Below are 14,991 nucleotides of genomic sequence, written 5' to 3' on the forward strand. Positions count from 1 at the left end.
AATGACACACATTTTAAAGGTCTAGCATTGAATTCAACCCAAGACTATTATGTATAATAGCATTGAGTTTGAGCATAGGTATTATATTCTCAATAATAATATTTTTTAATACTTACTACTTAGGTACTCCTACTTCGGAACAATTGCAGTTTAGTTACCACGCGATTTTTTCAATTTTTTTTTTCGAAACATATGTATTTTAACGAGTTAAGAACAATGATGCAAAAATAAATTTCCGCAAACCGTCATTTTCTACGAACGCAATATCATGTGAGTATATTATGTATGCCAAGTGAAAAAGAAAAATGGGTTTAAATTTCGATTTCATCGCGGTTTAAATTTTAAAAAACCAAGTTCAACCGTGGTCTTGTTGTATCATCATGTACCTAGGACCTAGATATTCTTTTAATTACCTATCCCTTAATGATGAAGTTTTTGAAAATTACAATGAAGATGAACTAATGAACACGATCAATAAAAGTTGTCACGAATAAGTTTTTAGCAGACAAAATAAAAGTAAGACGATCAATCAGTTTCCTACATCGATATGAATTATTTAATTTACACTTAAAAAAATATTGGAACAAATCTAGTTTAGCGCACACGCGAATTTTTAAATTTTTTTAGAAACCTGGGTAAATCAACGTTTTGAGAATGATGGTGCAAAAAATTTTTGGCGGAAATCAATAGTTTTTAAATTACAGCTAATCAAAATTTTCAGTTTACATTATAATCCTTATACCCAGTATGTTTAATATCGAGATACTTCAAGTGTGGTGTAGTGGTACCTTACGATTCTTGATGAGCCGGGTCGATTACCTCATACAAAAATTGATTTTCTGCACTTTTTTTTATAATTATTTTTTTGTGCTCGCTCGTACATTTAAAAACGAAAATATCACTCAATTTTTTATGCAACACTACCTCAAGTTAGCCACAGGGTAAATAAAATGCATTTTTGTTGCACCGAGTCACAGAGCGGGGTCACTCCGCACTCGCTCGTTGCGCTTGCTCGGACAATTAAAAACGAAAATATCACTCGATTTGCTATGCAGCACCACGTCACCACGACACCACCCCAAGTAAACCTTGTCAACTTAAGTAAATCAACTTTTTAAGAATGATGATCCAAAAACAAATTGGCGAAAATCATTTGTTTTTAAATTACTGCCTCATGAAGTTCGCGATTATATACATGGTTACAAAAACTGAAAATAATAGTGTCAATATCAGTTGAATAATTGGCGACTTACTAAAAATACCTAGTTAAACTTGTTGGAGAAAAATCGCTATCGTTTGTTTAAGTATCCAATATTGTCAATATTTGAACTTTAAACTGCAATACTTATATGTATAAAAATATTCGAAGGTTTATCAATAAATTTTAATTTTTAAGTACCTTTATTAGTACCTACACACCTTATGAGAAACATTGTATTAAAATTTTAATTTTTCCTCAACGTAGGCAATTGGAACAAATTTTATACTCCAAATAGTTTTGCGGCTTTTCTACTAGTTACAAAATTTACAATAAATAAATATAAAATATAAAAATGGGGAAGTCACTTTTGCTATACCTATAGTGTCATGTTACCTCATCATTGTGTTAAATTTGAATTCAATAAAATGAAATCATTCGATTGTTGCATACAATAAAAATAAGTAATGATTAAGTCTTGTCAGCCTATTGTTTCAAGGGAACTGCTGAACAGGGGAAGCGTGGCTTAAAGTGCCATTGCCCCGCTGAGTTTTGTTAAGTGTATGTAATTTAATATTATGCATAATATGGCATAATATGATATAGATTAAAAAATATTTTTGAATTAAAATAAAAGTGTTATTTGATGTAATACAGATGTACATTGATGTAATATTGATGTATTAGAATAGAGATAATTATAAGGTATACCAAAATAACTAATTCAAAATAAACATTAATCTCTCCATTGCATTTCTATATTGCACCAATTGGAATTTCATTCTGCATGCACTTATTTGACCTGCCTATATGTTTAAAAATATTTTATTAAGTACCTATATTACTATTTTAGTAGTACAAGATGAACTAATTTTTGCAAATAATAAGTCACATAATATCTATATATTCTTTCTTTGTCATTTGTGTACTCAAAAGCTATACTGAATCACCAAAGTGAAAATAAAATATTTTTTTTAGCTGTTTGATTAATATTTGTAATTTATTCATAAGAAACATTTTTTAAATGTTCGTTTAGTCATTAAAAATAATATTTTTACTAATTATTTAATTTACACTTGGACAGTTGGACGTTTTCAATAAATGTTATATATAATTGTATTTATATTTATTATAATTTAAACAAATTTAGGTGAATACTAATTATCGGCCAATTGAATGTTGTCAAACTTAAAATATCAATAGCACGTCATTTTTTTAAAAATCATTATCAACATAACCCAATCTGAAAAACATCCTATTGGCACTATAGTATCTTCAGTAAAAATAAATATATAATATTAATACGTATACAATAACGTATACATACCGGCGGAAAGTTTCAATTCAAGTATATCTACCTCGCGGAGTATCTACGAATATTATTTTTTGAATTTCAAAAAATAACTAATTGTTAGAATCTTAGATGATAATTAGTAAATTACAAATAAAGAAAGCGTATTATGTAAATGTCTAATATTATAATAGTACCTATATTATTTTATGTATATCTATTACCATATAAGTAGATAATGACTAATATACCTAATACCAAACGTAATAAGCCTAACCATCACCATTTCGCAATACACAATTTGAATAAAGAATGACCTGTTTATTAAATAGATGTTATGATAATATATGAATATAGTTTATGTATCATGTATTTGAATTTGATACGATATTATAAAATAATTATACATTATACAGTAGTACAGTAGGTACCTACATGCTACATCCCGCGAAAGTCCCGCATTATTCTTAGTATCTCTGTGGCAAATCAATATATTTAAATGCGTTTTTTTCTTGACAGTAATAAATAAGAAAATTTTAATTGAATGACATAATAGTTTTAAATTTTCATTAAATTCTAATATTTTTTTACATTGTTTTAAAATATATAATAATAAATTACTATCTTGCAGAAAATATAAGGAATAAAAATGCACATTTTTTTTTTAATTTTTGAATTATTGAAAAAAAAATCGAAACATTATGCTATTCAATTAGAATTTTCTTAATTATTACAGTTAAAAATCCTACATTTTAGTATAATAATTTGCCACAGAGTTACCGAGAGTGATAGACTGGGATAGACTGTTTAGTGTTTATAGAAGGTATGACGTATGAATATATTTAAATCATTACAAAAAGTAATTGAAATCCCTATGATTATTATTGGAAATTTTAAGAGCGAGGAAGTTGGAATATATAATATTTAGGGAATAGAAATATTAGAATTAAAACCTATTATACATTATATTTATGTTTTTAAAGTTTTGTAAGATAATTTGATGTATGTATATTTTGTGTATGTTTGGTAAAGATACTAAAATTTAATTAGTATTTGCAGTAAAAAATTGTATGTCATAACATTATAGCAAGTTTTTAAATAATTATTCAAGTAATAATTCACGTTATTTATTATAGATACATACAAAAAGTATTATAAATTAAATTAAATATTATGTATATCTTTAAAAAAAAAAATGCTTCTGGTATGTAATTTTTATAACGTTACAAATTCACATTTATATAAATTAGAAATATAAAATAGATAGGTACGATATGAAACGATATAAAATTCTTTTATTAGATAAAACTAAAACTAAAACATAAATATTAGGTATATTTTATCATATTATTATTTTTGTAAAAACAAAAAATAAAGACATGTATTATGCTGTGTGATGAATAAAACATATTTATTTTATTTAGATCAGTATAAGTAAGTGAATTCTAATAGAAGTGATGAGATTATAGATACAGTATACGATTGTTTTCTCCAGACAATTTATGACTACTAAAATATTCATTTTTTTATGTCTATACATTGATTTGTGTTTTACGAATAACTCCGTAATGGATTTTCCAATAATTTACATAATACGATCAATGAATTATTCAGTATTATTGAATTTACAGATTTAAAGTCTATTTCATTTCGTTTTCAATGTTTCATCATCAAAATCAAATATATCAATTGTCAATTGACTTAAATCCATGGGTTGACGTGTATAATAAGTATATTTTTGTATAATTGACAATAATATGTACACCTCAGTAGATATATTTGTTTAATAAATTAAAATATTTGATACTAGTGTTCTTTGCGGATCTAAAAACCTTACTTACCTACCTAATTAGCAGTGTAAATAACAAATTAAATATAAGTATAGTTAGGTATGTATAATTGCATTAAAAATAATTGTGAAATTACAATATGTTCTATCAAATTCAGGTCAAATTCCTTGGATAGGTATAATTGCTAGGGAATGTAAGCAATAGGTTCATTGGTTCATACATAATTTTAATTTCTACACTATAACTACTATAACCTAATAGAAATATAGCCTTGGACTAAAATATTAAGAGAGCCGATGCCCGTTATGGATTTAAAATTTAAAAATAAACAACATAAAACAATATTTTTTTTAAAGGTTACCTATAAAGCTATAGGTAACTAAATAATAAATGTTTATATAAATGCGATTTCACAATTTATGATTTATTATATACCTATATTATGTATAAGTAAGTAGTCTAATATTAATATTAAAATCCTTATATCTATCAACATTTGAAAATGTATTTTAATTTAAATAATTTATAACACAATAATACAGATATTATAAAATTATACAATTGTATTTGACTACAAATGTAGTGTGTATAGTGACTAGTCTCTGTAGAAACTTTGATATATACCTTAGAGGTATACTATTATATATACTATTAGGTACCTATTGCAGTCATTGAGTATCATGGCTATGATTTTACTGAATTTTTTAACCTTGAGTTTTTAAATCGACAACACTTTTAAACATTATATTGATTACTGATAGCTGATAGGTAGAATAAGTCGAAACAAAATAATCATATTTTTACATCTCGTAGATCATCTCCATTCCTTATTTGGTAGTACACAATTTTCGTATTACTGAAATAATATCAAAACGTTTTGTTGTTACGAGTTTTCGATAATATATATTATAGGCAATATTAGGATATAAACCAGATTGGACACCCAGCCTTATTATTTTTTTCATTTATTTACCTAGGCATAAAGGCAGGTACCTATTCATTTTAAAGAAATATTGATATACTATATGTCTATACCGTTACAATTGCAGTGATTCAGTTGGTACCCTACCTATCGAATTCCGATTTTTGAAAATTAAAAATTCAATAAATCTAAAATAATTGATGACTTGCAATCGATTTCCAAACTATGCGTATATCAACCATAAGAAATTTCTAGATCACTTGATCTATATTTGGAAAAATAACTTAGTTATCTAATAGTTTCTATATGTACAAATATAATACATGTATTATATAGGTATGTGTAATAAAAAATGAACATTATTGTCATTTATTATTAACTATTATAACTATTTACTATCTATTTGTAGTAGGTACTTACTACTTAGTTAGAGCCGTGCCCTGGAGGGAGGGCTAGGGTGCATGGTTTAAAGGGGCACCAAAAAAAAATTGAAATTTATAATGATAAATAAAATACGAGGCGAATACTTATAATTTTGCCCTGGTTGCCAAATCTTAACGGCACGGCTCTGTACTTAGTCTACAATACGTACAATGAAACGCCTATTTACTTTCCATAATTCCATCCAATTGGCATCCATAGGTATTATTGGTATTAAAGTTAGACATTTTTAGATATATTTAATGAAAGGTTCCAAGATCTCATGTCCGTACAAATAGCAGGTGTTCATAACAAATTTCATTACAAGTATTAGTTTTTAAAAGAAATTATTCCATTACATTTTCGTTAGATATATAGGAACAATTCTAAATCTAATAAAATACAAATAGAGTCGTTACTTCTGTTATGTCACTAGCCAACACTGTAGTAATTTGTAGCAACTACAGTAGTATATTATGTAATTTAAATTCATGTAAATTTATTAAAGATTTAATTTTATGAAGCTTTCATAGTTTTTAGAAAGACAATTAGTATTTAAGAGGACACTACCCTTCCCCCGACACGTGTTTACACAAACAAATTAAAGAAAATTTACATTCAGTTGAACTAATTGTCTGATATTAGATTTAATATTACAGTGAATTGACCTATTATCAAAGGTAAAAATATTATATGTGCTTACTAATCTTATGTTTAACTTTGAACTTTGATAATAAGTCAATTCACTATAAAAATTAAAGCTAACAACATATTATAATTAATGCTATCCCTTCCCGTGCATAAAAATATATCATAATTTTTTAACAGGAATTTAGTTTTTACAATTCACTTACTTCACTATGCATAGACAGACGAGGACACAAACTTTATCAGTATCTTTTCAGTATTTCATTACAAGTTGATGCAAACGGTCGTCGATCGTCTGTGTTGTTCTCTTATCTATATTTCGTACTAGTGATTTATTAATTAATTAAATTATGTTGGTGTGCTCCGTTTGTAATGAAGATGTATTCGATAATGAAGATATCAAATGCAGTAAATGTAAAATGTTTTTTCATTTTGCATGCGCCGGTTTTAGAGAAGTCAATTTCAGGAAAATGAGTGCTTCAAACAAAATGAAATGGTTTTGTGTAAATTGTAAAGATTTTAATTCTGAATCAGGTGCTGTAGTAAATCAAGTAAAAAACTGTTCACATTCTGATAAAATATTATCGGATCTGAAAGATTCGGTTAACTTCTTGAGTGAGAAATTTGACGATTTTAAATCGCAATTGAGTGATATTATCAAGTCGATTAATGATGTTAGATTAGAAAATAAACAGCTAAAAGAACAAAATCAAAAGTTAATAAATGAAATGAGTGTGGTCAATAAAAAAATTAATTTTGTGGAACAAAAAATATTTGAAAATCATATTGAAATAGTCGGTGTTCCAGAACAAGAAAATGAAGATTGTTGCAAAATAGTTGAAGAAATGTCATTGGCATTAGGAGAAGCTGTATCAGTTACATCTGCATATCGCTACCGGTCCAAAGTGCCAAATAAAATTGGAAAAATTGTTGCTGTCTTAAGCAGCTATAAAAATAAAAAATCGTTGATGGAGATGTCAAGAAAGAAAAAACTTAAAGCAAAAAATGTCAATGCAAACTGGAATGATGAAGGTATATACATAAACAACTATTTAACACAAGCAAATAATAATTTATTTTACAAAACTAGATTGTTTGCAAAGGCTCATAATTATAAATATGTGTGGTTCAGAGATAGTAAATTATTCTTAAGAAAAGATGAAAATAATAAAGTCATTCTCATAGAAGACGAAAATAGTTTAAAAATATTATACAATAATTGATCTCTGTACCTTTAAATTGTATTCATTTTTTTTTGTTAGATAATGCATGTTGTAGATACTGTTGAAAAAAACCTGTTATATAATACTAATTATTTCCTTACAATATCTGAATTTATGAAAAAATATAATATTTGTAATAATCTATCAATTACAATAATATGTGTTAATATTAGGAGCATAAATGCTAATTTAGATGAGTTACTACTATTTTTGCAAAATGATTCAGATTTCCATTTAGACGTAATTGTGTTAACGGAAACCTGGCACGATCCTAAAAATTGTATTTATTCTTTACCTGGGTATAAAACATTATACTCTACCACGAAAAGAAACCAGAATGATGGCATAATTGTCTTTGCAAAACAACATTTAGATATTGATTTTCATGAATTCAATTTTTGTGAAGCAAATATTATTAAGTTAATTATCAATAATATTGTTGTACCGTTAAATCTAATATGTATATACAGGTCACCCTCGGATATAATTAATGAATTTTTGACTCGTTTAGAAGCTATATTAATGTCAGATAAAGACATTGTTGATAGCACTATGACTATCTTATTAGGTGATATTAACATAAATATAATAGGTAATGATAATGTTGAGAATAATTACCTTGACTTATTATCATCTAATGGTTTTAGTTCTCTTATTAACGTATATACGAGAATTCCTGCAGGTATTAGTAAAAACTCTTGTATCGATCATATATTTGTCAAATCAAATAAAAAAAAAAAATGCCTTGATAACATTGAAGCTGGTGTACTTCAAACCGTTTTTTCAGATCATTATTCTACCATTATATCTATTCCAAATGTAATTAAAGAGAAAAATAAATCAACCACATTTGAGTTTATTAATTTTAAAAAGCTAATTGATACTTTTAATAATGTTAAATGGACGGATTTATATAGTATTTGTGATGTAAATGAGGCAATGGATTTAGTATATACACGTATTTTTGATGCTATAAATATTTCAAAGAGTCTTAGAAAACTTAATTCTAAAACTAATCGTTTAAAAAATTGGATGACATCAGGTTTGTTATGCTCGGTGCGTAAAAAACAAGAATTATCTTTAAAAACAAAAAAACATCCAAACAATATTAAATTAATTCAGTACTTTAAAAAGTACAGAAATAAACTAAACTATGTTATTAAAATGGCAAAAATAAATTATTACAATGACCAATTTCAGCGTGTTTCTGGAGACCCTAAAAACACATGGAAATTAATAAAAAATCTAACTAATAAACCAAATACTGATAATGATATCATAAAACGCCTTAACTATAACGGGAACATTATTGATGCACAAAAAGAACCTTTAACTGCGTCCAATCATTTAAATATGTTTTTTTCCACTATTGGACAAAATCTAGCAAATAAAATAGATAAATGTTTTGATGAAGTTTCTGATGAGCGTACACCAGTGATCAATTTCAACAATTTTTTCTCGGTAAAAATACACTCGATGGAAATCATGAATATAATAAATCATTTTAAAGACGATGTGGCCTGTGGTTTTGATAAAATTAATGTCAAAATTTTAAAAAACTTAGCACCGTATATAATAAATCCTTTAACACACATATTCAATTTAAGTCTGAGACTTGGTATTTTTCCAGATAAATTAAAAGTAGCAATAATTAAACCTCTACATAAAGGTGGTGATAAAGAAAATATGAACAATTACCGACCAATCTCTATGTTGAGTAGTTTTTCAAAAATTTTTGAAAAAATTATCAAAGCTCGTTTGATAGATTATCTGGAAAATAACAGTCTTCTTTCTAAAAATCAATATGGATTCAGACCTAGGAGAAGTACCGAAGATGCTTTATATGCTGTCACAACATTTATTTCTAAAGCACTCGATAAAGGTGATAAAGCATTAGGTATATTTCTAGATTTAGCGAAAGCTTTCGATACTGTAGATCATAGTTTATTAATTAAAGTTTTCAATAGTTATGGTATAAATGGTATTTGTTTAAACTGGTTCAAAAGCTATCTAAATAAGAGGAAACAAATTACAAATATGAATGGAGTTTTGGGACAGGTAAATGAAGTTATGTATGGTGTACCTCAAGGTAGTATTCTAGGTCCAATTTTGTTTATTATGTACATTAATAGTCTATGTGATATGAGAGTTGATGGAAAAATAGTTGTATATGCGGATGATACATGTCTGTTATTATCAAGTAGTAATTGGGAAACTCTTAGACAAAAAACGGAATTAAATTTCAAGAAAATAATAAAGTGGTTAAATATTAAAAAACTTTCTTTAAATTTCAACAAAACAATGTTCATGGTTTTTTCAATAAATTATACTTTACCACCGTTTGAAGAAATTACTTTACATGACTGTTCAATTGTATCAAACTGTAACTGCCCGAAAATCAATATAGTAAAAAGAATTAAATATTTAGGACTAATATTCGATTGTAACCTCAAATGGAATATTCACATCAATAGTTTAATAGTAAAATTGCGATCGTTAATGTTCAAATTTCATATATTAAAACATATAACATCATCTCATACATTGAGAATAGTTTATCTTTCTCTATACCAATCTATATTGCAATATGGCATGGTAATTTGGGGAGGTGCATCCATAAATGTTCTTAAGCCATTAAGGGTTCAGCAAAATAGTTTAATTCGTATATGTCTGAAAAAGGACAATCTTATTGGGTCTACCTCGTTAAACTATATAGAGTTTAATGTGCTTCCGCTTGAATTACTTTACAAAAAATCCGCAATCATGTTTGTACATAAAAAATCAGACTTTTTCTTTATTAAACAGAATGACAAGCCTTTGGGGGAAGATAGACTATGTAATATTAAAGTCTTATTTACTAATACGAGTTTTGGTCAAAAATTTATTAATTATATGGGTCCTGTCATTTTTAACGCCTTGCCAATTGATGTGAAAAAAAATATTTTTAATGATCAAATTAACATAAAAAAATGTATAAACAACATTTTATCTAGTGAACTAAGGAAATGTCTATTATAAGAAAATTGTATATTTTAGTATCTCTTAATTATTTTAATTATTTTACAATGTTGGTTATTATTTGTTAAATTAAGTAATTAATTAAATCATATATATATGTACTGTTACTCCCTACACCACCACAAGCCTAGCTTAAAGGTGTAGGTAATTTTTAAAAAAAAAAAAAAAAAAAAAAAAAAAAAAATCTAACTCTAACAAATCAAATAAATTTAAAAAACCCTTCTAGAAATCAACTAAAAATTATTGAGATTTTAGGTCTGATTATATGCCAGATAAAATAATTAATAATAAAGACTCCGCATAACAAGAAAATATCTCAAATTATAGCATATTATAATAGAGTGCTATTGGAATCTTGAAATTCTTGATAGACATTCATTATTTCATAAGTATGCAATACTACTATAAGTATAATTTTATAATGGTATGGGGTTTTTTTTTTTTATATTTTAAATAAAAATTTGACTTCAGTATTTTAGCTAAAAAATAAGATAAACACCAGTCACCTAAGTTATAAAACTCATCTTAATACCACAAGCAACAATAAACATACTTTGTCCAAAATAAATACAGTCTTAATAACACAAGCAACAATATGCATACCTTGTCCAAAATAAATAGTCTTAATAACTTGGTTGTTTGGTAGTAACAAGAACAAAGATATTGCAATGCACTAGGGTTATAAACTTACAAAACTATTAGACTTAACATAACCTAATTCAAAATAAAATTAATGCATTGAATATATTATATACATCACATTATACAATATTATATAAATTAATAAAAATTTTTAACTCTATAAACATATTTTTGGTCTAAAGTAAATTTAAATAATATTTTTTATTTTAAATGATTAGTGTAATGTCACATTTTATCAGGAATTAAAAACTCAATAAATTGTATGATATAGAATGAATAGATAAAATAAACTGCTCAAATTTTATAATTCAGGTAAATTTACTCAAACATATAACATTATTAAATATTATAGTAGTATAGAAGAGACGGACGGGCCGACAAGGGTGAAGTACCTCTCCTATTATGGCAATTTCAATAACAAAAAAAAAAAATAGTACTATACTAGTCAACAATTACTAATTACCAACTTAATCTAGTATACATTGTTTGGTATTATTAAGGAGGCTTATAAAATAAATTATCACAAAATCTATGGTAATAACTCATAACTATTTTAAAATAAATTGATCTATTTAAGGTATGCTATTCAACTTAATTAAATATGAAGATAAGTTTTCAAACACTGCAAATGTGATGATGGTTGCCGGTATAACTCTCAATAGATTAGGCCCAATTCCTTTATAAAATCCTCGTACGCTTTCATACCTGAAAGAAAATAAAATTATTGAAATCAATACATTTAATACATAATCAAAAATATCTTACCAAGTTTTTTGTTATGCTACTGGCAGCACCGCAACACACTGTTAAATGACATGTTAAAACGAACTACAAATATATTAATCACGTGATCTATATTTATATTTTACATGTTTAATAACAATGAACATGATATAAAAGAATATATTTATACAAAATATTTCTTTAACGTAAACCAAATTAAAAGAAACAATAAAAATATTAAAACTTAGTTTATTTTAACTGCAATTATCAGTGTATCGCGACGACAGAACAAACTTTAAAAACTAACTTTCGGAAAATATTACTTTATCATAATACGGTATAAAATTAAAATAATATTACTTCATCACATTGTTGAAATTATATAATATATTAAAAACAAAACAAAATTAAAAATACCAATTGTGAAATAAATTTGAGCGACTAGGATTAATAGTTAAGAAATAAAAATATTGAAAACAAAGAAATATAACATATATTACATTATATCTATTAATACACATACAACTAAGAGGAGTATTGTCATAATATAATTCTGTCTACAAGAAAAATAGTTTTGACAGGGGCAAGTATTTGTCAAAAGGCAATAATCATGTTATATGAATAAAAATCAAATATGAAATAAATGTAGACTGATAATTGTTAATTTTTATTAACTTATTCAGCTGTCATTAATTTTTGAATTATAATTTTGAATATTGCACAATTGATGTGTATAATATATACCTATTTATATCGCAAATAATTTTATTTTTAACAAAAAGAATAAAACATTTTATTAATACTAAATATAAATAAAAAAAAAATACTTGGAATCAAAAAACTAACACAGGACTGATAGGTTTTGTTTATATTTACTCATATTGATGTAATAGAATATTAAGTGTTTGTAAATTTCTCATAAATCAACAACACAAGACAAATATTTGGAAGCACATGTAATAAATATGGCGATAATCCCTTATAGAATCCACCAGCACCTTCGTACCTCCATGTTTGGGTTATACAATGCCAAGTGCCTCGGTATTCACGATGTTGATCTTGCAGTCTCGCACGAATTACTTGATATGGATATGTCAAACCAGCTGCGATTAATTTTGAAAACGCTGCAAATACAATGTATTCGGATGTTTCCTATGATAGATAATTTAATGTAATTAGTAAAAAATATTTACAATATTAGTATTCACCGTGATTGATTTAACAGACACTTAAATTCAAGCTACTTATGTTAAATCAATCACTTTGTATTTATAACTTACCAGTTTAGCATCAATTGGTAATCTTCTGTATTCATTATAAAAAGTCTTCATCTCCTCGTAAGTCATGAACTGCAGGGCACCATGAGATACTCCAAACATGCCAGGAACAAAGCCCTACAATAATGTATATGACCAACTACTTTTTTTTGGGAAAGGGTATCTATTACACCCATCTATTATTTATTACTTAAACCAATACAAAAATAAAATACCCGTCATAAATCAAAGCGTGTGGAATTAGATTATAAATTAAAATGTACTTTGAAAGTTTATTTAAAATATATATTTAAAAAATTTAAAATAAACAGTGAGTATGCATCATACAATTTAGCTTAATTTTTTTTTAATAATTTCCTAGTTTTCAATTATTTTTTTTTTTATTTTTCTTTTATATTACTTCCCTGACTTTAATATTAAATTTCATCTTATGTTTATCTTTAATTTAAATTAAATGTACAAAGAACAAATTATATAAATCTAGCCCACACAACAAATATTTCTTAATTCATTTTTAATTCATTCATCAATCAAACTGTCAGGTATTATAGAATACCTTGTACAGGCCTCGTACACCCTCGGCACCATAGATCTTGCGAAATGCATCCCACATGCCACTGTACGACTTGCTTGGGTCAATGGGCTTATCAAACTGCAAACACAAACGAGTCTTGACTACCCATACAGGATTGGTTATCATTAATGTGAGAATTCCTGCTTCTGCTGCAGCAGTCATATGTAATGCTGGACCCAAAGGTTTTTTAGTATTGTCACCTTGAATCCAAGCTTTAATTGAATTGTAACTAAAAATAAAAATTGTAGACTTTTAGTTACACTTATTTTAATTAATAATACTAGATTTGTTTACAATAGGAAATAAAAACCCCATGCGCTTCCTGATCCCCAAACATTTGGTGTAACTCCTTTATAAAGTCCTTTAATTCCTTCTTGTCTAAATATTGTAGTGACAGCATTTCCCAATCCAGCATAATTTGGTATTGCATTTCTTCCATCATTAACTGTAAGACATAATACATATTATTAGATTTAAGTTTTTATTGAAGAGTGATGAAAATAATATCAATTACTCACCAGCAAATCGAATTTTCAATAAATCTAGGGGATGAAGTATGAGTGTAGATGCGACACCGCCTGAAAAGCCAGCCACCAAATGTTCTAATTTTACATGTGGAAACATTGATTTCGTTACTGGTGGACTGTTAGTCAGCGGCTTGGTTGGTTGTCCCATATCAGGTACACGATTGACTGTTGTTGCTGTTCTAGAGCCAAGAACGTTCATTGTCACACCGCTATACGGCCAAACTTTTAATACACACGGACGATTCAAGAAATTGTATAGAATAGTTGTATAATGAAGAAATAAATTGATAAAAAAAAAAAAAAAAACTACTGTGTATTAACCAAATTAAATTAAACTCTTCAAACACTTAATTAATGGAATATGTTTAATTATATACATAATATATACTAATGCATAATATATATTAACAAAATAAATATATATCGTAAATAATTAAATAAACTAACTTATAGATATTAGGTATTTATCACAATTGACTATCACATAGGATTTTGTTCGACGACATGTCGTGTACGTTGAAGTATAGGGTGAAGGTATTCGATGCCTTCCACCAGTTCTTGTATTCTACCGATCGAAAAAACTTTCTGGTTTGAATGACGTCCACATTATTCTAATTGAAGAGCTTCAAAAACGAGTTTATTAATCGAACACGAAACTTAACCGCACAGCGAATAAACTTTAGAGAGACGTTTTAACTTTTATTAGAGGGAACAAAAGAGAAAATTGATTTCGTCAGA

At 26.5% G+C, this 14,991-nt stretch overlaps 2 protein-coding genes across 3 annotated transcripts; one reads left to right on the top strand and one right to left on the bottom strand.

The window, feature by feature from the left end:
* The first annotated feature begins 6,739 nt into the window (after positions 1-6,739).
* On the top strand, positions 6,740-9,633 carry LOC132925747 (uncharacterized). Its single transcript, XM_060990117.1, has 6 exons — positions 6,740-6,884; positions 7,065-7,301; positions 7,686-7,791; positions 7,963-8,152; positions 8,693-9,550; positions 9,625-9,633. Exons 1-6 carry the CDS (start codon positions 6,740-6,742, stop codon positions 9,631-9,633), a joined length of 1,545 nt encoding a protein of 514 aa, XP_060846100.1.
* A 1,805-nt stretch (positions 9,634-11,438) lies between these two features.
* Positions 11,439-14,956, bottom strand: LOC132918132 (mitochondrial folate transporter/carrier). 2 transcript variants are annotated; one of them, XM_060979241.1, is made up of 7 exons: positions 14,701-14,956; positions 14,245-14,432; positions 14,021-14,171; positions 13,709-13,955; positions 13,156-13,269; positions 12,882-13,027; positions 11,439-11,857 (listed from the first exon to the last, which is right to left on the bottom strand). In XM_060979241.1, the coding sequence occupies exons 2-7, from the start codon at positions 14,399-14,401 to the stop codon at positions 11,725-11,727; spliced, it is 948 nt and encodes a 315-aa protein (XP_060835224.1). In that variant the 5' UTR covers positions 14,402-14,432; positions 14,701-14,956; the 3' UTR covers positions 11,439-11,724. The 2 variants fall into 2 exon arrangements, with proteins under 2 accessions (XP_060835224.1, XP_060835223.1); XM_060979240.1 differs by having other exon boundaries at positions 14,245-14,475.
* Positions 14,957-14,991: the final 35 nt, after the last annotated feature.

The sequence above is a fragment of the Rhopalosiphum padi genome, chromosome 1 (genome assembly GCF_020882245.1).
Source record: "Rhopalosiphum padi isolate XX-2018 chromosome 1, ASM2088224v1, whole genome shotgun sequence".
Classification (NCBI taxonomy): Eukaryota; Metazoa; Arthropoda; class Insecta; order Hemiptera; family Aphididae; genus Rhopalosiphum; species Rhopalosiphum padi.